The sequence below is a fragment of the Xenia sp. Carnegie-2017 genome, unplaced genomic scaffold (assembly GCF_021976095.1).
Source record: "Xenia sp. Carnegie-2017 unplaced genomic scaffold, XeniaSp_v1 HiC_scaffold_25, whole genome shotgun sequence".
In the NCBI taxonomy this organism is placed as follows: domain Eukaryota; kingdom Metazoa; phylum Cnidaria; class Anthozoa; order Malacalcyonacea; family Xeniidae; genus Xenia; species Xenia sp. Carnegie-2017.
The window spans coordinates 8,679,096-8,702,365 of record NW_025813488.1 but is presented as its reverse complement, the minus strand read 5'-3'; the positions used below and the strand labels follow the sequence as shown (position 1 = coordinate 8,702,365).

The 23,270-nt window shown below is 35.2% G+C and overlaps 1 protein-coding gene and 4 long non-coding RNA genes across 9 annotated transcripts in view; 2 read left to right on the top strand and 3 right to left on the bottom strand.

Annotated features, from left to right (window-relative positions):
• The window catches only part of LOC124452464, a 36,621-nt gene that overhangs the window by 12,646 nt on the left and 705 nt on the right, over positions 1–23,270 (top strand). For all 5 annotated transcript variants that reach the window (XM_047003013.1, XM_047003015.1, XM_047003011.1 and 2 more), the window contains 3 exons: positions 16,831–17,151; positions 18,188–18,424; positions 23,073–23,219. In XM_047003013.1, coding sequence (XP_046858969.1) covers positions 16,831–17,151; positions 18,188–18,424; positions 23,073–23,219 — 705 coding nt within the window. The remainder of the gene's footprint in view (positions 1–16,830; positions 17,152–18,187; positions 18,425–23,072; positions 23,220–23,270) is intronic.
• On the top strand, positions 7,850–9,812 carry LOC124452473. Its single transcript, XR_006950787.1, has 2 exons — positions 7,850–8,972; positions 9,057–9,812. It is a non-coding gene; the product is annotated as an uncharacterized LOC124452473 (long non-coding RNA).
• On the bottom strand, positions 9,290–11,800 carry LOC124452472. Its single transcript, XR_006950786.1, has 6 exons — positions 11,697–11,800; positions 11,378–11,513; positions 10,986–11,299; positions 10,677–10,881; positions 9,904–10,195; positions 9,290–9,708 (listed from the first exon to the last, which is right to left on the bottom strand). It is a non-coding gene; the product is annotated as an uncharacterized LOC124452472 (long non-coding RNA).
• On the bottom strand, positions 12,308–12,602 carry LOC124452477. The gene is made up of 2 exons (XR_006950791.1): positions 12,418–12,602; positions 12,308–12,352 (listed from the first exon to the last, which is right to left on the bottom strand). It is a non-coding gene; the product is annotated as an uncharacterized LOC124452477 (long non-coding RNA).
• LOC124452476 lies at positions 19,308–20,146 on the bottom strand. The gene is made up of 3 exons (XR_006950790.1): positions 20,112–20,146; positions 19,668–19,715; positions 19,308–19,371 (listed from the first exon to the last, which is right to left on the bottom strand). It is a non-coding gene; the product is annotated as an uncharacterized LOC124452476 (long non-coding RNA).

Genomic DNA, 23,270 nt, shown 5'->3' with positions numbered 1-23,270 from the left:
CATGAAATATATGTGAGCTGAACTGTGGCGTAGCTAACTCGATGATTCCATCGACCCCCCCGCCATGTTGCAACGACAACGAAAAGATCCAAAACTCAATCGACCTAAAAACCTGGAAAATAAAGGGTTGAGTTCCTTTATAATCCATTGTTTACTTTGGGTTAGGACACGCATATGTGAATTTGTGCCGCCCAAATTAACGAGTTCGCCACGGCACTGGAGCTGAACTTCCATCTTTGGCCTGTTTCAAACGTCGCATTTTAAATGAGCCGAATGCATTTAAAACAAAAGATAATAAGGAATTTTTGTCTCATTTTCTTCTGTCTTTATTGCATTCGGCGCATATAAGATGCGACGTTTGAAACGGGTCTTAGGACTGTCGTTGTGTTTTTAAATCGCATTTACATTTCCATATGATAAAAAGTTCGTCTCAGTCTTTTGCTCATTCATGTTACAATTTTGATGAGGGCTTTAGATGACGGCCGTTTAACGGACATTGACAGGTCGAAAAATACCTCTTGACCGGCCAACTTTTTACCTTACCAGTCATTTTCACCGTCTACATTTGAACATCTTCCCCAAAACAACTGCATGGTATGACGATGCATGGTAAGGCAGGCAACGCTTAGAACGTCAATTTAACGTCGAACAGGAGAATTCTTAGTCTTGAGAAATTTTCCGCGTTATTTTCTGCCAGTTATGTGCGTTAGTGAAAGATAGCGAAAAATTGACTTTGAGTGAGTCAAAATGACGTTGACCGCGGTCATCATGACCGAACACATTTCGGCAGCTATTTTGAGCTCTGATTTTGACACATGTCAGAATGGCACGCTCCAGTTGTTAACGTTCTCGGCCAGGGGCGGATCTAGAGTATGTCAAATCCGTCGCGCGACTGATGTTTGAAATTCAAAAATTACCTATTCATATTAATTAAAAATTCATTAATTATTCTTATTTTCTTATCGCATTTACTTCGTGATAAAAATCCCGCATTATTTATTATTGAAAACTAATGACTAATCCAATGAATATCTCGTTGGTAACCAGATCAGTTGAATTTTAATTGACCTGGAATAACCGACTGATAAGCGGGGTGGCTTGACTGGTTCGACGGATAAAGGAGTCTATGAACGTCAAAAACGCTTATTTTATTGGTCAATAGCCAGATCAGTGGACAGTCTGGAATAGTCTCGACTGATAATAAGGGTGGCCGGACGTATAAGGGAGTCCAATTGCTATCTTACAATTGGTTCATTTGAATTTTTGCTTTATTAGGGATTTTTGCTTTTTGAATTTTTGCTTTATTTTTGCTTTATTGTGATTGGTTTGACGGATTTCGACTGATAGCCAACTGAACTAACATAGTCAAGCTCACTGTCTGAATTGAATGTTTGATCGTTTTACAGTAATTTTTATAAGCATGATAGAAACTAAACTACAATCAGATGGAATTTATGGAAATCTTTTACAAATTCATATATTGACATGAATGCTGCTGTCCAAACTGTGAATTTTTTCAAGAGGGTGAAAAATTTATGGATAAATTTTAAATGCTTGGCAAAGACGATCTCGCGAGCGACATTTCAGTCATTGATGTTCAAAAGAAAGCCAACATTGTTTTGAGTTTTATCAGCAGAAATTTACATCCAAAATCGTAAGTAAAGGACAAGTTAAGTGTATGCATGAATGTAATATATCAAAGTCAATTATGCGAGTGTGTGATGCGATTTATGTCAATATGGCGTATGGTAAGCAGATCGATGCTTCTAAAATTGTTGTTGACGAAGGACTTTTAGCTATGATTTCTTTAGTGCTTGGGGAATCGTGACCGTTATACGGCAGCGAAATCCTACATTCCTGCAAATATATTTCAATGGACAAAAAATCTGTAGCCATAAGGCGCCATACTATTATTTACTTATCATAAACAAATGTTTGGGGTTTTTCAGTTTATGATCATTGATCATTCAATCATTGGACAGTTATACTACATATTGTTTAAGATTTGAGAAAACTAACATTGATTACATGAGAAGCTGTTTACTATAATCTGTGATTTTGAGTCTTCTGATCCATGAAGCTTTTTATTTTGATAATTTGACTGGAATGGTATTAAACCTGAGTATTTCACCTGAGTATTTCACATACATGGAATGTTGTCCCATGTCACATATTGTCCCCTTTTCTAACTGAACACCTCATGTAGAGATGTAAAGGTGTGTTAATCTACGGCTCATACCAGATTGTTTGCCATAAATTCCAAAGGGCTATTGATGTATGAAAAGCATTTTCTATAAAGTAAAAATGTCTTTCTATGTATGCAGATAAACCTTGAAATTTGGCAAAACAGCAAAGTATTTTCATGATCACTAGGTAATTTTTCTGATGATCATTATAATTTCTAAACTAAATTATTTCTGATTTACATTTGAACAAGCTTTGATCATATGAAAAGATATTTATCATAACCAGTAAGCATGACACATGAACCAATTTTAACATTCATGTAATTATATAATTAAAGACATGTTGGTTACATTCTGTTTGTATTTGCAAATACAATGCTACTAGTGATTGCTATATAGCACACCTTGCATATACTTACAGGAGATAATATTCTAGTGAAATGCCTAATAAACATTTATGACATTAAGCTGTCCTTAACTGCAAATTTTCACTCTGATAATTTTTGCTTAACCTTTGGCAGAAAAAAATTTTGAGTTTTTTCTCAAAAGGTGAATTTGCTGGCACTGATGTGGAGATGGGTAAAGGGTTACAATAAACTTGCATGGTTTGAAGTCTGAGCTTTTCTATATCTATGAACTGTCACTTGCAGTACCAAATTTCTAACTTAACTAAATTCATTACATAGAGGTTTGAATGGGGGTCTCTAGGGGGGTCTATGCCTGACAACTTGGTAGAAATTTTTAAAGACTATATCTGTTTTTGAATAGCATTATTGTAAAATAAATTTTACGTTCCTAGACATGCTAATGAGCCATATATTTGGCATGATAATGAGCCTAAATATTTGGCAAAACATTCAAGTATTGTTCACTTCATTTAGTTTTTGAAAATACGTAAGCAAAATGTGTTGTTTTTACGCAAAAACGATGCCCAGAAATACATTTTGTATTGCTCTAAAACGCTGAAAATGGCATTTTCAAGGCTCTGAAATTCAAAATTTCTCAGGGGAGAATGCCTCAGACCCCCCCAGGTGCGGAGCGCCTTCGACGTTTTATGACTGATGTTTGAAAAATCCTAGATGCGCCCCTGTTCTCGGCATTAAGAAATTACGAACTCTTTGTGTAGTGCCAGGATCGTGACTAAAACACCACACGAGTACATACGAGTACATACGAGTACATACGAGTAACATACAAGTACATACGAGTAACATACGAGTACATACGAGTGACATACGACTATTTTCTGGTCAACAAATGAGAAACAACACAATTTCTTCAATACATTGATATTTTCGTTTATTTTTCCTTGTATTTGTGTGGACTTTGGGGCAACCATTTGATGGATTTAAAAGCTGAAAAGGTGTTTTACTTTCATACGACATTCATTTGTATGTTTTAGTTGAATTTGTTATAGATATTTTGTCGATGCGATTTGCCAGTATTTGAGCGCTTTTTGACACACTTTCACCTAGGAAATACATATTTATGAAAGCGATTAAATAAACAACGTATAAATAATGCTTTCAAAACGTGCTATATGAAATAAATGTACATTATATATATTTGAATTAAATGAGAGTTGCACTGTTTTACGTATATATATCATATTATGCGTACAATTTCAGCTTACTTTTAATGTTTTTAAAGTTCTAGCTGATATAATTCAGTCTTTTAACTGCAAAATCAGTATCTTAAAACCAAAATGAATGTATAATCGCTTTCATAAATATGTATTTCCTAGGTGAAAGTGTGTCAAAAAGCGCTCAAATACTGGCAAATAGCATCGACAACATATCTATAACAAATTCAACTAAAACATACAAATGAATGTAGTATGAAGTAAAATACCTTTTCAGCATTTGAATCCATCAAATTGTGGCCCCAAAGTCCACACAAATACAAGGAAAAATAAACGAAAATATCAATGTATTGAAGAAATTGTGTTGTTTCTCATTTGTTGACAAGAAAATAGTCGTATGTCACTCGTATGTACTCGTATGTTACTCGTATGTACTTGTATGTTACTCGTATGTACTCGTATGTCACTCGTATGCACTCGTATGTTACTCGTATGTACTCGTATGTACTCGTGTGGTGTTTTAGTCACGATCGTAGTGCCAGTTTTGTAAGTTTTCAACGATACAACTGACAAATTGCCTAATCGTTCTACTATGATATATAGCTAGCTGATAGCTCAATAATGGTTGAAAATTTCCGATGTAGTTGCGAAGCCAGCCCGTTTTTTACTCTTAAAATGCATGTATTTTTGTGTTCATCCACTGGAGAAACAACATATGAACGTAATTAATTTTCTTCGAACAATAATTTCGGTAAAAAATTTTCATCGTTTAGGAGTAAAACTTAGGCTGGCTTCGCAACCACTCCTCTGTTCACTTTTTCGCCACAAATAATCGTTTTGTTCCCCGTGATCTTTTCTTTTTGAAGAAAAGAAATATATATAATTTATGCAAATAGCTGAAAAGCGTACAATCGATTGAAAATCATTGCAATGAAGCAAATATTTATTGCATGAACTTATAAGCCGACAACAGCAGAGATTATTCAAAGGTATGCTCAGTCATAAGAAAGTGTTGTCATAAAGGTAGAAAATGGGCCCGTAGGAGTCATCTATGTTTGTTTATGTAACATAATAAAGCATGAAAGCACATAGAAGTATGGAGCTGAAACAAAACCCTTTAAATATGAGCAGAAACAACAAGAGAAGTGCCATGGTAAGGCAAGATCGAATTCGACAATGGGACCATTAACTTGGGTGGAAACCGATTGTAACATCAAGAAGTTCAGATGAGAGATGTCGTGGAAAGAAAAACACGTCAACGTTAATGTCGACGAAGAATAACCATGTGCTTGTAGCTACATTGAACGGACCGTAACTAAGTATTTGATAATCATGCAGTTTATATGGAAGCAGCAAAGTTTCACATCGAGGATCAGAGAAAGGCAAAACAAAAAAAAATAAACATATTGGTTAATATCTTCTGGATGTTTACAAGTTCCTTGAGGTCCTTTCTTCAATCCTTTGGAAAAATTATCATTTTGGAACTTGGCTAATACCTGATGTTCAAACGTCGATTTATACTGAGTTTTTAAAGAATGGAATGCGACACTTACTATAAAATCAGAAAAAAACACGCTCTCCGATAAGAAGGATGAAGGAGGAGGAGAGCGAATAAAAAAAGAGATAGGTTCTCACGTAAAAAGCCACTCTTAAAAAAACTAAGTCATTTGATAAAATTTCTTTACGACTCCCTGCGATCAGGGAGTTATTTTTTTTAAAATGTAATTGTCAGGAATATCAAGAGCAAACAGAACGCCCTTATATCTCCCTCCTTACCACATGACATTCAATGCCCTGTTCGACTGTTTGTTCTCACACCTGTCGCTTACACCAAGGTGTGTTGTCAGAGGGGCGAACCAAGAATCTTCTGCACAGGTCAACGATGGCCCGTCAAGCTATACGCTCAACATCGAATACATACGGGGTTTTTTGTAGTATTTCTTCACTTTTTTGAACTTTGAAGTGAAAGAAAACAATCGTCAGATCAGTATTGAACCCGAGATGGTGCAATTGCCATACTGACAATCACAAGTGTTCCATTCAGTAAAGAAAACAACGCGGATTTGAACCTGGGAAGGTCCGAGCAAGGCATTGACAACTACACCACTCAGCCAGACGACAGACATACATTTCCAAAGAAAGCATGTCAAGTGACTAGCACAAAACAGCATTTATTGCATTCCATCACCTCAGGCTCAGAAACTTACAATGTTCAGTATGTTTGACTTATTATTTGTCACCACAGATGAGAAGGTAAAGTGCTCTTTTTCGCTTCGAATTTAAGAAATGGTGAAATATGCCGAAACCGATTTGTGTTCCTTTGTTGTGCGGTTGTAGATCGTTTTCACTCATTCCTTTGGCATCAACATAACAATGGATGAAGTCGCCATATTGCTGTACCAAACAAAAGAACTTCGTTTAAATTATTTTCATTAGGTACATCAACATGGTGGCTATGACTTTAGGTGAAAACGATCTATAGAGGTGTGTGCATATTTTGATATTAGAAATCCAGTGGCATATGCTGTAATGAAACATGAAGATGATACATTTATAAATCCAAGTTTGTGCATTAGCCAAACTGTCAACTTCTTCCAAAAGATTCAAGAACGCGATACAAAGATCTTGCGGACATGTAAAACGTACCAACCGTATGTTTACATTTCTTCATTATGACCATATATTTGACGACTCAGCATCGTCTCTTGATATTGAGAAAAGAAGGTTAGCTCTTAGAAGAAACCATTGCGTAGAGTCGTGATGGCGTTCTGCAATATCTGGTCTGTTGCGTTTCTCTGACCCTCGATGTCATAACTTTGCTGCTTCGATATTAGCTGCTTGATTATCAAATACTTAGACACGATCCCTTCAATGTAGCTACAAGCACATGTTATTCTGGTGGACATTGTTGTAATTTTGCTTTGATATTTTATCATTTACGTGTAATCCTCATCGAAAATCCTCTCCGGTCGACCATTAATTTTCCTCGACATTAACGTTGACGTGGTTTCGCTTTCACGCCATCTTTCTTCTGTGCTTCTTGATGTTACAATCGGTTTCTACCCAAGTTATTCGTCCCTTTGTCGAACTCAATCTTGCCATTCCATTACCATGGCTCTTGTTGTTTCTGTTCACATTTAATCTGTTTTGTTTCAGCTTTTATGTGTTTTCGTGCATTATTATGTATGCATCGAAAAAGATGAATCGTTGGACAATTTCTATCTTCATGACAACAATTCTTTTTTCTGACTGAGTGTATATTTGAAAAATCGCTATTGTTGTCGACAAATGTTGATGTTTATAAGTTGATGTAATTAATATTCGTTTTGTCCCAATGATTTTCATTGATCTCTCATTTTTGTTATAAGCACAAAAGCTCTTCTGCTCCTTGAGATTTAAGATAACTTAAATACAAAAAATAACGATTAGCTTATTTCTTAAGATTTTCTTACTTTTTATACACACTGATAAAATTACAGCAACGTGATAAAGTACAATTTTAAAGAATGTCAGCCATCGTTCACTGCGACCATATTTTTTGAAGCACGAAATGAACTGGCAAGATTATTTGAGATTTCATCCTTCGTAATTGCTCCAATCGGCAATCTTCGTTGAATTACTACTGTATTAAGTACCTGCATTCGATGTATGTGATACTACAGTTTTGTAAGAGAAGAAATGATAAATTGTCATTTCACATCGTGAAATGCGGTGAGCCGTTAGACTCATTGAGTTCTATAATAACTGGAGCGGCTAACTTTACTGGGACGAGGACGCCAAAAAAATGGCGGCCAACGGACGTATTTCCGCTGAAATGATCGCTTTGCAGAAAAATAATATTCTCGACCTCCCCCTGGTCACAGAATATATACTTACAGAAGGACCACTCTTGAGTTAACTTGTCGCTAATTTTTTATGCGCATGCTCAAATTCCGCCATCTTCCTGGCCAGTCAATAGCTGGCAGCGGTATATAAAACTATATGGTAAGATGCGAAGTGGAGACTGGAAAACGTCGATTTTTTTCAATTGAGGCTGTTCAATCTGATGCGTAATTTATAAAATAGCAAAAGCAAGGTATGTTTTAACTTTTCTGAAAGTTTTAAGGAATCTCAGTCGTACTTTATGCCGACTCATCGTCATCGCATGTTCGATTTGGTCAAACGATCACACTATGAATCTTTATGACACCATACGACTGAACTTTGATGATTGAACTACAGAACATTTATTTGGTGTTTCAGGATATTTTTCTGTGTTATTTAAGAAGAAAACATCCAGGAATATCTGCCAATTTAAAGCTGCACTGATACCATTAAGACCAATATATTACTATAAATTCTATATAGTTATAGTTTTATTGAACATGTAATTAACATTTTATCAGTGGTTAGGTAGATAAATATACGATATATTAATCTTGTAAATGATCATATACCATTATAATGTATCTGAGAAATAGTGAATTGCATAAGAGCATACACACTGGCTGAACTGAAGTTTTGTACTGTTGTTTAAATTTTGGTCAATTACAAAGACAGACATGAGCTAATTAAATGATAAGATAATTTATTACATACCTTTGGTATACAAATAAATCTTAGTTGGACTAAAAAACAACTTTGACCATGACGAATGGCATCTATGCTGTGTGTTGTAGCAATAGTTGGTAGTTGAGTAATGTATTCTTGCAGTAAATCTCATAGACCAAATTTCCACTATTTATTTTATTTTAATAGAATCCTTCTGCTGTAGTTTTTTACTAGAAATAAATATAAACTGTATGGCGGAACTGTCCTGAGAATTAAAAGCAATGATCTTTAATTTTGTCAATTGTCTTGAAAACCTATGCTCATATTTTATTTTCCTTGTAGACTCAAACAATACTCAACATTGCTCAATTAATGATTGTATATGCTTTATCTGTAATAGTAGTTTGTTCCTACAGATTCAATAAAACATAAAAAATGATTAAATATGATAATTCAAAGTGGAAGTGGTATATGGAAAACACAATTTACAAGTACTTCTTGCAAACTTTACATAACATCAGCTGTGGTTTCAAACATTAATTAATGTCAAATACTGGAAAAAAATATAAAGGAAAAGGAGGAGGACGAACATTTTGTTCTGTTGTTAACTGTTCAAACAGCAAGCATTCACATCCACATCTAAGTTTTTTCAGATTTCCAAGAGATCCCAAAAGGTGAAATTTCAATCACAAATCAAATTTTGCTGTTAGAAATCAAATAAAACAACCTTTTCATACCCTAGTCATTTGTCTTTCCAGATCAAAGGAATGGGTGATTCTCAGCAGAAGAGAGGATCTTATGAACAAGGATGCAAACTACCTTTACAAAAATTGTCGATTATGTACTGATCATTTTGAAGATACGATGTTTGCAAATGATTTGAAAAATCGATTAAAGACTGATGCAAAACCCACTCTATTTAGCATTCCAAATGCACCCCCCACTGTAGGCACAAAACGGAGAACAATTAAAAGAGTGGACCAATCACATATACAAGGTAAACACCAAACCTAGTTTCAAGATGAAATTAGACAAATTTTAACAAATTATTTTACAGCCAAAAAATCTAAAATGGATAAAGATCAGGAAAAAAGGAAAGATGGTATGAGAAGTTCTATGGTATGATTTCATTGTTGAGTCCAAAAATACATGGGAAACTATTTCAGTTCTAATTCTTGACCATTAGTATTGGTGAGATGTAATTATAGCTAAAGTTATTCATTTTGCATTTTATTTTCCATCTCAAGCTTTTGGTCACCACTTTGAATTAGTTATTACCCTTAAGTTTATGTTTAGAGCCACCAGATACACATTCACCATTGCACGAAGTTGATGAAAGTGGGCCTAATACAGAAAGACAAACTTCAGATTTTTCTTGCCAAACAAGTGCTATACTATCCAATAATACACCTAGAAAAGAAAAACAACAAAAGTTAATAAAAGCCCAGGCAAGGAAAATAAGTCGTTTTACGCATGCAAACAAAAATCCATCAACACATAAAAATTTGGAAAAAGCATTGGAAAAGCTGCCTAAAAACCTTGTTCATTTTGTGCAAATGCAAATTAAGCTTTGTGAAAGAAAAAAGAAAGGGAGACGATACTCACCACAGATGAAGTCCATTGCTGTGTCCTTGTATCATGCTAGTGGAAAAGCCTATCGTATGCTCTCGAAATTATTGAATCTTGTTGTAGTAATGTCTGATTTGGGGAGCAATTTTCAAAGTTTGGCTAAGCACCTGAACATCAGTCCAGAGAGTCCTTGGTTTATGCACAATCAAAGAAAGATTTATTTGATGTTTGATCCACCACATCTGATCAAATGTGTTAGAAATAATTTGATGAAATACACTTTCAAGTTCAACCAGTTCACAGCCAAGTGGCAGGATATTGTGGATTTCTACAACAAAGATAAAAAGTTGTCAATAAGAGCAGCACTTAAACTGACTGATAAGCACATTGCACCAAACAACTTTGCAAAGATGAAGGTGAAATATGCTACCCAAGTCTTAAGCCACACAGTAGCAGCATCCATATGCACATATGTAATTGTTTGATGTCTGCCTTCATCAGCTATGGGCACTGCAGAATGCCTTTTGAAGTTTGATTCTCTGTTTGATTCTGTGAACGTTTCAACAGTACATTCACAAAAGTCTTTAAAATGTGCAGTGACCAATACCTCTCCACACCTCAACTTTTATGAGCAAGCTATTCACTTCCTATCTAATCTCAAGATTTTTCATGGCAGCCAAGATGTAACAGGCAGAGTAAAGTGCATCAATGGATGGCTAATTACCATAAATGCGATTTGTCAGATTTGGGATAACCTTCACCAAAATTATGGGCTTAAGTTCCTTCTAACAAGAAGATTAAATACTGACCCAATAGAGAACTTTTTTGGAGCAATTCGTCAGCAGGGTGGCAACAGCGACAATCCGACCTCCATCCAGTTCACCTGTGCTTTCAGGAAGCTGTTTTTTAGTTCATTCTTAAATTCATCACAAGGCAACTGTGAAGATGACTTTGATGACTTACTGGCACAATTCTGCAAAGCTGACTCAAGCATTCCTGTTTTGATTTCTCCATCTAAAAACACAAAAACGATGTTGAGACAAGGGATTACAAGGAAAAGGAGGTTGGTGACAATTTAATGAAAGAGAATCCAATTGCTTATGTAGCTGGGTACTTACTCCAGAAATATTTTGAAAAGCACAAGTGTTCCATATGTGAGTCAGTTATGGTCACAGACCAACTTGATGATAGCAGAAATCTGCTTTGCTACTTCAAGGCATATGAGTCAGACAAGAGCTTTGGCAGTCTCCTTGCACCAAAAGTAGCATTTTATGAATATATAAACAAAATTGAAGACATATTTGTCACAGAATTCTCCACTTATACAAAAAGTGTAGGTATTTTGAAAAAGAGTCTTCAGCAGCTACAAAAAGCTCCAATCCCATTTGAACAGTGCTCGCATTTTTCAATTGATTATCTCCTCAAACTCTTTCTAAGAATGAGGATTTACTATGCCATCAAGTTTGCGAATCGTAATCTATCAGCCGCCAAGTACGTAAAAGTGACTCACCTTTAGAAGGAAAATAAATGAACCCGCATACACCTCGGATGAATCAAATGAAAGTGACCGTCAAGATTCAACGCTTTTTCAATACATTATGATGCAGGTCATCTGAACTTCTAAACTGCATCAAAGTGCCAAACCACTGTAAGTAAAAAATTCCAAGAGATTTCAAACTTAATGTCATTAACGAGGCAAAATAAGAAAAATTCTATTGACTGCAGTTTACAAAGCTGAGGAGCGGTCACAGTCACAGAACGAAATGTAAGATTTCGAGCTTTACAACACGTTTAATTACGTTGTAAAAAAAGAAAGACATAGAATATACCTCAAATTTTGTCAAACTCTCGCTAGGAACAAATCTACGACCTTATTGAAGAGATACAGGCAAATATTTGTACTTCTCTTTACAATGTTTCCTTATATTGTTTGTCAGAAATTGACTGGCTAGGAAGATGGCGGCCGAGATGCGCGAAGCAGCATGCGCGGCCCCAAAAACATCAAAGGCTCCGACAAGAGTGGTCCTTCTGTGTAGTATATATTCTGTGCCCTGGTGTCTATAGTAAATTATAAAGAATTTTTCAAAAACAAACACGATATCACAGAATATGGATATCGTAGTTCCATATTCTGTGACGATTCTTTTTTGGCGTTTCTTTTATAATGCCAACACTTCCATCGCTCAATTGTTGGATGTCGTAGTTTCCACAAAAAGGAACATATCGCTTCTCACAGGTGAGGTAGTTGTTTGTTTTGTTAGTCCGTCAACGATTGAAAAGCAATTATACATGCACTTGAAAAGCCATAAAATATATATTAAAGATCGTATTTTTTAAGACTGACTTGAACGCCAAATATACTTATAAGCTTCAACAATTCCAGGCTTATGTGACCAGCAAGATACTCGTACATAAACTACTATTAAAACGACGACCGGTATACAGATAAGTCTTTATTTCAATGCAATGCGTCAAACGTACGGTTCTAAACGACAGAGTATAGATATTAACATAACCGACAAGGAGGCCTAGAGCCGTAATCATCGTTACCTCGTAATTTGGCCACTAGATATAAACATCCATGTACAAAAAATACACCACTATACATGAATTGTGCTCAATCTCAAAAGACCCCAAAAACCATGCTTTTATACGGGTCCCTTTTGTTTTTCATAATAATTAGCATAATAATTAGCATAACCTAAGCTCTATGCATCTCGATCCTACAATACTGATGTTTTCCTGTTTTTGTTTATAAAATTCTGCATACTTTTCTGTCATTTGTTAATGCATGAAATCGTAAATTTACCCATTTATTTGCAAAATAGTTTCCCTAAAGCAAAAAAGACCCTGCACACATTTTGCTCTGTGAGTAAGTATCAAAAAGAAATGATCAGCCCCAATGGTACCCATGATTTGGAGCAGAGCTTGTTATGTTCTGTTTGCTGATAACATGCAGGGAAGATCAAGGAGTAAAGATGACTGGAAGATGTTATTGACCAGGCAGAGTCTTAAAAAATGATAATGCTGTAAAGATAATTGATTTATTGTCTGCCCTATCCAGAGTTATTTAATTTGATCATGGTCAAATTCTATTGATGGAGACAATGGATTCACTAAGGATGCCTTGAATGCTTTGAAGTTAAAGTTCATGATCCAAAGATGGCAAGGTTGTGTGTGTTTTGATGCTTAATGAAATGTCAATTCACAAACATGTAAAATGGAAGGCCATAAAGTTTGTGTCTATGTAAACATTTGTACTGAGATTGATGATGACTTGATGCAGATGTGAAGCTTCAAACTGTATAAGCGATTGGGTTTTATGTAACTTAATGTTTAAATCATGTCATATCTTTATCAAAATATTTTAGTTGAGTGTTGTTAGAATGTTACTAACATCTAATGCACTATACTGAAGCATTAAAGATTCAGTGATGAAACCTTTAAAGTTACTGTACTGTATATTTCTTATATATTTCTTATAGTTCTTTAAGAAAAATTTGAGCTTATTTACCTATTAGAGTACAGAATGGAGATTTATCATATGCATTATTGCTGCTTTTTTAAAGAAAAGTTTTTCACTTTTCAAAGCTTTTCTACAAATTTTTTGCTTCTTATTTCTTACCATGAGATTGATGATATAGAGGTAATATAATCCAATAACTTTCTAATTTCTAAAAAGCTTTTAAGCTTCTAGCATAAAAGTACACTATAGGAATGTAATTCATTTGGTTTTATTGCCTTGCTATGACATATCTACTTGCACTTCATCATTCTTGTATGAACAAAACACCAGATGTAGATACTCAGAGAACAAAATGCACTACCAACTGCTTATGAAATTTATTATTGAGATGAAAACTGTGTTAATCATTCAAATTATAGTGCACTTTTATTGCAAATATAGGAAAAACAAAACAAAGTGAAAAAGAAAGGTAGAAGTATTAAAACTACAAATGAATTATAAACACCATTGGAAGCATAAGTGTTTTGATGATTATTTGCATTTTGCCCAATTCATATATCAATACAACAAAATCAAAATGTGCTACAACTTTACAAGTATTTGATGCAGTTGCACTTCAGAACATCACAAAAAGGTTACTTAAAGTAATTTCTATACAATTTGTTTGTTTTCATTTACCAAACCTATGCAGACTTGAGTCTTTTTGAAATTTCATATGAAACTCAATTACAGAAAATCCGTAAATATCCAGAGATTTTATGTGTACTTTTTTAGAGAAACAAGTAAAAATCCTACAATTGTGGCGAAAAAAGCCATTGCCCATTGCATGAAAAGAAGCAAAATAACAATGATAACAAATAAGCTAACTTCTCTCTCGTGAACCGTAAATGAACTATGATATACTTTTTCGTATAGACTAAAGAGTTTAATCGATCAAACAAGTTTGACGCTGGTAAGAAAACGACGCACATCTGCATTCATACATGTGTAGCCGACCATAAGGTCTTTCGTCGATAGTTATAAATGCATCCTCGTAGGAGCAGATAACTGACAACCACAGTTTACTCGCTGTTATGAATTTAAGGTTTTTAGCTTGATTTTCATCAAAAAATTGCTTGCCGAATCCCAAATACACACATACATTTTCCGCACTCTTTCCTCAGGAGGGAGTGGGAAATTGTGAAGTTTTCGGAAAAGCGGTCAATTTCGGTAAATCTCAGCGGCAAAGGACGAAATCCGCCATTTTTTTTGGCGTCATCAGATCAGTGAACTCCACATATATATATATAATGGACAATCTTAGCGGTAGTCATCTTCAGAGTCAAAAAAATGACTCTAAGTAGTCATCGCTAAGATTGTCGAAACGTCAGTCAACAACAACAAAAACAGTCCTTCTCAGGACTATACCAACCTGGACGATCTACATTTACAAACATGTAACGATACTCCCGGGTTCAAACCATTTACCGTAAAGACTTTGATATGTTTTTAAGGAAAACGGCAGCGTAAGAGCAGATCGACCAAGTTCACCTCACCTTGCTTCTCGATTTATCACTTTGATTCACTTTCCGTGAACCTTTTCATTCCAAAAATTTCGTTATTTTTACGCTCTGATCAAGATCCGAACTCTACCATTATCAAGGGACAAATGATTAAAAAAAATTAAAATGAACACGCGAGAGACTAGAGCATGAAGTTGAATGTGGAAGAAGCAAAAATTGATGGCAAAGAACTTTTTATGTCTTTTGAAGAATTACGATATCATTTAAAAGAATAAGAGTAGCAATGTAGTATGAGAAGTGACATCTGTCTGCAACATGAGACTTTTCCAATTATGTATAGTTACTTTGTACAAAATACTATTCTAGATAAACTTGATTTTTAAGTCATTCACTGATATTTTTACCAAAAGACAAAAAGAAAAATTCAAAGGCATAATGTAAAATTCAAAAGTTTGTCAAGTTGTTTGAACCTAGAAAAAATTAGTATAGGTAACTGTAATTTGTAAGGACACAAGAGAAAAGTAGTGCAAGAAGGTTAGCATTTTTGAGAATTAATAAGTCCTTGACATACATTACACAAGGCCATAATATTATAAATGTCTGTACAATAACAATTATACAGCATGCTAAATATCTTTACCTACATTATAATTATTTAAAAAGGGTTTGCTTTCATGCAGCAATAAGAAAAGTGTTATGTCAGAGAAACCAATGCACTTTAATTTAAGAAATAGTATTTTCCATGGGAAATTAATGTAGTTAGTTCTGTTCAGTAGTAGATCCATGGTTGTCAATGACAATCCAGTTTCTAATATCTTGGCTCAAAACAGAACCAGCAACATGATTATAGAATTTCTGAATTTCGTTCTTTTGCTCTCCTAGTTCAAGATATTTTCCTCATAAGTTCTCAGTAGATTTATCAGAATATCATAATACCTTGTAAGACACCCAGAATCAATCCTACCAAAAAAAAACTCAAAAAAATTACATACCCACTTATAATATACTTCCAATCGACTTACGTCGTAGGGGTAAGCTAACTTTTTCTAACTCCTTTTTGGACATTCTAACTAAGATTTACCCATCTATTTAAGAAAGACAGTTGCACCAAGCTGTTAACAAACAGTCAAAAACACAAGTAATGTGCATGGGATTATGCATTAAAAGCTTAACGACACATTGACAGTGTAAAAGACTGCCGTTTGATATTTATTTCTAATATAGCTAAACATTACTTGACAAAATATACGTTATTTTCCAGTAGATTTACCTCATTTAAATGTGCGTGTCTATTTCACAAAAACCTGAAGCATTATTTTCAATATTTTATGCTTACGGTATCGTGGTTGTTTTCGCTGGTTGTCATTAATTTAAGCAGTAATAGAGATCCGGATTCGGGAGGGAGCGAATGTTAAAAATTTTTCTCAAAGTGGAAGTTTTGACAACCAAAATCCGCCATTACCGCCATGTTTTTGACCACGGGGTCCAGGCCCCTTTTCCCCTCCAGGTCTTATAGAACTCAATGCATCAAATATCTAAGGCCGCGCTTGAGATAGCCGCTCCAGTTATTATAGAACTCAATGGTTAGACTCCCATAAACGCGCGCAATGCATGATGGTTGGCACTCACACTTCAAAGAAAACAATAATGCCGCAGGTCGTTTTGTAAGCCTAGTTTGAAGTGTCGTTCAAGTCGTAATTTTTAACTATAACCTACTCAAAAGTCAAGCAGACAATGAAAACACTAAAAAAACGTTGTCAGGTCATCGGTGACTTTACAAAACCACGTGTTCTCGAGATGGGGGTGGGGTGGGTGGAGAAATTGTCGTGTTACTAATAGATAAAAAAATGAAAACGCAGAACGTTGTGCTATTCACGATTTCGTAATTTTTTAAAACGTTTCCATTTTTAACACAATTCCAGAAAATAACTAACAAGGTTTATTTATGAAATTTTGAATGCGATGTACCTCTACTAAAATGTCAAACCAATGCAGGGGAAGGATCTCTCACGGGGAAAGCGATGAAAGACGCTTGGAACAAGATGTTTGTGGCGGTTCCACGAGGTCGGAAAAATACGATGATTCTGATGACCGATGGTCCCTCCAATGATGACGTCAAGAAACCGTCAAAGTGGTTGAGAGACAATGACGCGGAGATCTTCGTCATCGGCTTGGGGGATGGTTACGCGATGAAACAACTGCGAGATATAGTCAGCACGCCAGCTAATGAACATATTATATTAAAGAATTACAATGACTTAAAATCGTCGGTGACAGAAGTGAGAAACAAAATTTGCCATTTCAACGCACAGGAAGGTACATAACTATGCTTATACTAACCGAGCGCAAAGTCTTCGCGGACAAATATCGAACCGAAGTCTATTTTGTCCAGACCGAGCCCGTAGGATGAGGCTTGCACAAAATGACAGAGGTCCGACATTTTTCAGTAAAGACCGAGAAAGCGATTATTTGACCAGAAACGAAGCTTTCTTTCTCGTCCTCTCTGTTTTGCAAGGACTGAGATTCACTTCTCTAGTTTTCGTCAATAAGAAATAAATCGCTTGAAATTTTGTCTTCTACGTAATAGAACTCACTTTCCGAGTGTTTTTCCTTCGACTCACATTCGTACATGGTTTTCTGTTTCGTTTTTCTTTTGCGTTTACTGCTTTAACTTTAATTCTTCGCTTTAAGAAATTTGTTTACATTCAACTGTAAAATTACGTGTACTGGACAACGGTCCATAACGGTAAAATAAATCACCGGCAAAAATGTTTCTGGGCCAATCAAAACGCACCATTTTGCCGGAAGTGACGATTACCACATAGTAATACTACGTAAATTTTTCGCAAACCTGAATGCTACCAGTTATTCCCTCCCAATGTTCTCTCCTCAGCATACATACAACAAAATGTCGCTCACCTCTTGTCCAATCAACGCGAAGCTTAAAAATCATGTTTCACTCTGTAATTCTGCAAGATAATGTAATATTCTACAGTTTTCGCGATTTCTACGTCCTGACAAAGTCAAGATATTAGTTTAGGGAAAAATCAGAACTTTGACACGAGATCTCTTGTTATATGAAGACTGAAGTTTAAAGGGAATAACGTTTCAACAGTAGATAGTTTGGATTAACAATGGACTTGAATGTATCGTATAGGACTAGAGATAATCAGTATCAAAATAAAATCACAGCTGAAGAGTCTAGATGAGAATTACAATACTCCAAGAGGAAACAAAAGTCTTTCACGCATAAGTTGATAGAGTTTGCTTTTCGCAAAATTACACATAAAAACATTCAAAAGGTATTGATTTTTTATCAACTAAGACTAAAAATATCACCTTTCATTATTAGTGTTACAGATCACGAAAAGCAGTTTGTACGCCAACATTCTGGAGGAAATGAACGCATTCCAAAAGAGTGCAGGCTCCAATCAGTGCATCCTGGACGTTGTGTTCCTATTGGATGGCTCGATACAAGTCGAGAGGAATGGAGTGGGAAATTTCCAACGTGAAGTGAACTTTGTCAAAAAAGCCACCCATTATTTACCGCTGTCGCGAAACGACGTTCATATTGGAGTAGGATTGTTAGGTAGTAACCTGTGTTCGACTTCAAAACGTTTTCAATATTGAGGTGGCCAAAATTGTAAGACAATATTGAAAATATCAGATCCTCCACACGTCCGGAAAAGGCAATTTTATCGTTAATGTCTTCCTTTATGTCTACCTTTGTGTCTACCCTTGTGTCTACTTTTATGTCTACCTTTATGTTTACCTTTGTGTCTACCTTTATTTCTACCTTTATGTCTACCTTTATGTCTATCTTTATGTCTACCTTTATGTCTACCTTTATGTCTACGTTTCTGTCTACCTTTATGTCTTCCTTTATGTCTACCTTTGTGTCTACCTTTGTGTCTACCTTTATGTCTACCTTTATGTCTACCTTTGTGTCTACGTTTATGTCTACCTTTATGTTTACCTTTTTGTCTACCTTTATGTCTAGCTTCATGTCTACCTATATGTCTACCTTTATGTCTATCTTTATGTCTACCTTTATGTCTACCTTTGTGTCTATCTTTATGTCTACCTTTATGTCTACCTTTATGCTTACCTTTGTGTCTACCTTTGTCTACCTTTATGTGTACCTTTATGTCTGTCTTTGTGACTACCTTTGTGTCTACCATTATGTCTTCCTATATGTTTACCTTTATGTCTACCTTTGTGTCTACCTTTGTGTCTACCTTTATGTCTACCTTTATGTCTTCCTTTATGTCTACCTTTGTGTCTACCTTTGTGTCTACCTTTATGTCTACCTTTATGTTTACCTTTTTGTCTACCTTTATGTCTAGCTTCATGTCTACCTATATGTCTACCTTTATGTCTATCTTTATGTCTACCTTTATGTCTACCTTTGTGTCTATCTTTATGTCTACCTTTATGTCTACCTTTATGCTTACCTTTGTGTCTACCTTTGTCTACCTTTATGTCCACCTTCATGTCTACCTTTATGTCTACCTTTATGTCTATCTTTATGTCTACCTTTATATCTTCCTTTATGTCTACCTGTGTCTGCCTTTGTGTCTATCTTTGTGTCTACCTTTATGTCTACCTGTCTGCCTTTATGTCTATCTTTATGTCTTTTATGTCTTCCTTTATGTCTGCTTTGGTGTCTGCCTTTGTGTCTGCCTGTGTCTGCCTTTATGTCTGCCTTTATGTCTGTCTTTGTGTTCCTTTGTGTCTACTCATTATGTCTTCCTACATGTCTACCTTTATGTCTTCCTTTATGTCTACCTTTGTGTCTACCTTTATGTCTACCTATGTCTACTTATGTCTACGTTTATGTCTACGTTTATGTCTACCTTTATGTCTACCTTCATGTCTACCTAAATGTCTACCTTTATGTCTACCTTTATGTCTTTCTTTATGTCTGTCTTTGTGACTACCTTTGTGTCTACCATTATGTCTTCCTATATGTCTACCTTTATGTCTTCCTTTATGTCTACCTTTGTGTCTACCTTTGTGTCTACCTTTATGTCTACCTTTATGTCTACCTTTATGTCTACCTTTATGTCTACCTTTATGTTTACCTTTTTGTCTACCTTTATGTCTATCTTTATGTCTACCTTTATTTCTACCTTTATGTCTACCTTTATGTCTTCCTTTATGTCTACTTTTGTGTCTACCTTTATGTCTACCTTTATGTCTGTCTTTGTGACTACCTTTGTGTCTACCATTATGTCTACCTTTATGTCTTCCTTTATGTCTACCTTTGTGTCTACCTTTGTGTCTACCTTTATGTCTACCTTTATGTCTACGTTTATGTCTACGTTTATGTCTACCTTTATGTCTACCTTCATGTCTACCTTTATGTCTATCTTCATGTCTACCTAAATGTCTACCTTTATGTCTACCTTTATGTCTGTCTTTGTGACTACCTTTGTGTCTACCATTATGTCTTCCTATATGTCTACCTTTATGTCTTCCTTTATGTCTACCTTTGTGTCTACCTTTATGTCTACCTTTATGTCTACCTTTATGTCTATCTTTATGTCTACCTTTATGTCTGTGATGTCTACCTCTATGTCTTCCTTTATGTCTACCTTATGTCTACCTTTATGTCTGCCTTTATGTCTACCTTTATGTCTATCTTTATGTCTTTTATGTTTACTTGTCATCTGCTTTATGTCTTCTTTTGTCTACCTTTGTGTCTGCTTTGTGTCTTCCATGTCACCTTTGTGTTCCTTTGTCTACTTTATGTTTACCTTTGTGTCTACCTTTGTCTACCTTTATGTCTACCTTTATGTCTGTCTTTGTGACTACCTTTGTGTCTACCATTATGTCTTCCTATATGTTTACCTTTATGTCTACCTGTGTCTGCAGCTGTGTCTACCTTTATGTCTACCTTTATGTCTTCCTTTATGTCTACCTTTGATGTCTGCTTGTGTCTGCCTTTATGTCTGCCTTTATGTTTACCTTTGTGTCTTTGTTGTCTAATGTCTACTATGTCTGTCTTTGTGACTACCTTTGTGTCTACCATTATGTCTTCCTATATGTCTACCTTTATGTCACCTTTGTCTGTTCACATTTGTGTCTACCTTTATGTCTACCTTTATGTCTACCTTTATGTCTACCTTTATATCTATCTTTTTGTCTACCTTGTTGTCTACCTTTATGTCTATCTTTATGTCTACCTTTATGTCTACCTTTATGTCTATCTTTATGTCTACCTTTGTGTCTGTCTTTGTGACTACCTTTGTGTCTACCATTATGTCTTCCTATATGTTTACCTTTATGTCTACCTTTGTGTCTACCTTTGTGTCTACCTTTGTGTCTACCTTTAGGTCTACCTTTATGTCTACCTTTATGTCTGTCTTTGTGACTACCTTTGTGTCTACCATTATGTCTTCCTATATGTCTACCTTTATGTCTACCTTTATGTTTACCTTTGTGTCTACCTTTGTTTACCTTTATGTCTACCTTTATGTCTGTCTTTGTGACTACCTTTGTGTCTACCATTATGTCTACCTATATGTCTACCTTTATGTCACCTTTGTGTCTACCTTTGTGTCTACATATTGTATCTACCTTTATATCTATCTTTTTGTCTACCTTGGTGTCTACCTTTATGTCTATCTTTATGTCTACCTTTATGTCTACCTTTATGTCTATCTTTATGTCTACCTTTGTGTCTGTCTTTGTGACCACCTTTGTGTCTACCATTATGTCTTCCTATATGTTTACCTTTATATTTACCTTTGTGTCTACCTTTGTCTACCTTTATGTCTACCTTTATGTCTGTCTTTGTGACTATCTTTGTGTCTACCATTATGTCTTCCTATATGTTTACCTTTATGCACCTGTGTGCTACCTTTGTCTGCTTTATGTCTACCTTTATGTTTACCTTTGTGTCTACCTTTGTTTACCTTTATGTCTACCTTTATGTCTGTCTTTGTGACTACCTTTGTGTCTACCATTATGTCTTCCTATATGTCTACCTTTATGTCACCTTTGTGTCTACCTTTGTGTCTACAATTATGTCTACCTTTATGTCTACCTTTATGTCTACCTTTATGTCTACCTTTATATCTATCTTTTTGTCTACCTTTATGTCTATCTTTATGTCTACCTTTATGTCTACCTTTATGTCTATCTTTATGTCTACCTTTATGTCTATCTTTATGTCTACCTTTATGTCTACCTTTATATCTATCTTTTTGTCTACCTTGGTGTCTACCTTTATGTCTATCTTTATTTCTACCTTTATGTCTATCTTTATGTCTACCTTTGTGTGTGTCTTTGTGACTTGTTTCTTTATTATGTTTAATGTTTCCTTTATGTTTACCTTTGTGTCTACTTTGTGTCTTTATGTCCTTTATGTTTGTTTCCTTCTGTCTTCCATTCCTTTGTGTCTAATTATGTCTTCCTATGTTTACCTTTATGTCTACCTTTGTGTCTACCTTTACCTTTATGTCTACCTTCATGTTTACCTTTGTCTACCTGTCTACCTTTATGTGTCTTTGTGACTACTTTGTTCTTTCTCATTATGTCTTCCTATATGTTTACCTTTATGTCTACCTTTGTGTCTACCTTTGTGTCTACCTTTATGTCTACCTTTATGTTTACCTTTGTGTCTACCTTTGTTTACCTTTATGTCTACCTTTATGTCTGTCTTTGTGACTACCTTTGTGTCTACCATTATGTCTTCCGATATGTCTACCTTTATGTCACCTTTGTGTTTACCTTTGTGTCTACATTTATGTCTACCTTTATGTCTACCTTTATATCTATCTTTTGTCTACCTTGGTGTCTACCTTTATGTATATCTTTATGTCTACCTTTATGTCTACCTTTATGTCTATCTTTATGTCTACCTTTGTGTCTACCTTTGTGTTTACGTTTATGTCTACGTTTATGTCTAAGTTTATGTCTATCTTTTCGTCTACCTTTGTGTCCATCTATTTGCCTACCTTTGTGTAAATCTTTATGTAAATCTTTATGTCCGTCTTTCGGTCTATCTTTATGTTTATCTTTCTGCGTTTACCTTTGTTTCTACCTTTGTGTCCACCGCTTTGTCTACCGTTATGTCTACCTTTTCGTTTGCCTTTTCGTCTACCTTTCTGTCTACCTTTTTCATAGGTGAAGACATTTCAAAAAGCGTCATGCCCCCCGTTTCCCCGTGAATTCGTTTTTGCATGAAATATTATTTGAGTTTGAATCGACGTAGCTGAAATTCATTTCAGGTGACGCTGATGTTGTCATTTTCCCTATGAATAAACACTATACGGAGGATTCTATCATCTACGAATTGGACAACATACACTTTCCAGCATCCTCTGGCATTCAATTTGAAGAACTCGAATATGCAAGACAAAATATGCTTTTTAAAGGTAACTATAAGAACAGCAACTATAGGTAGTATGTATGTATAACATGACATT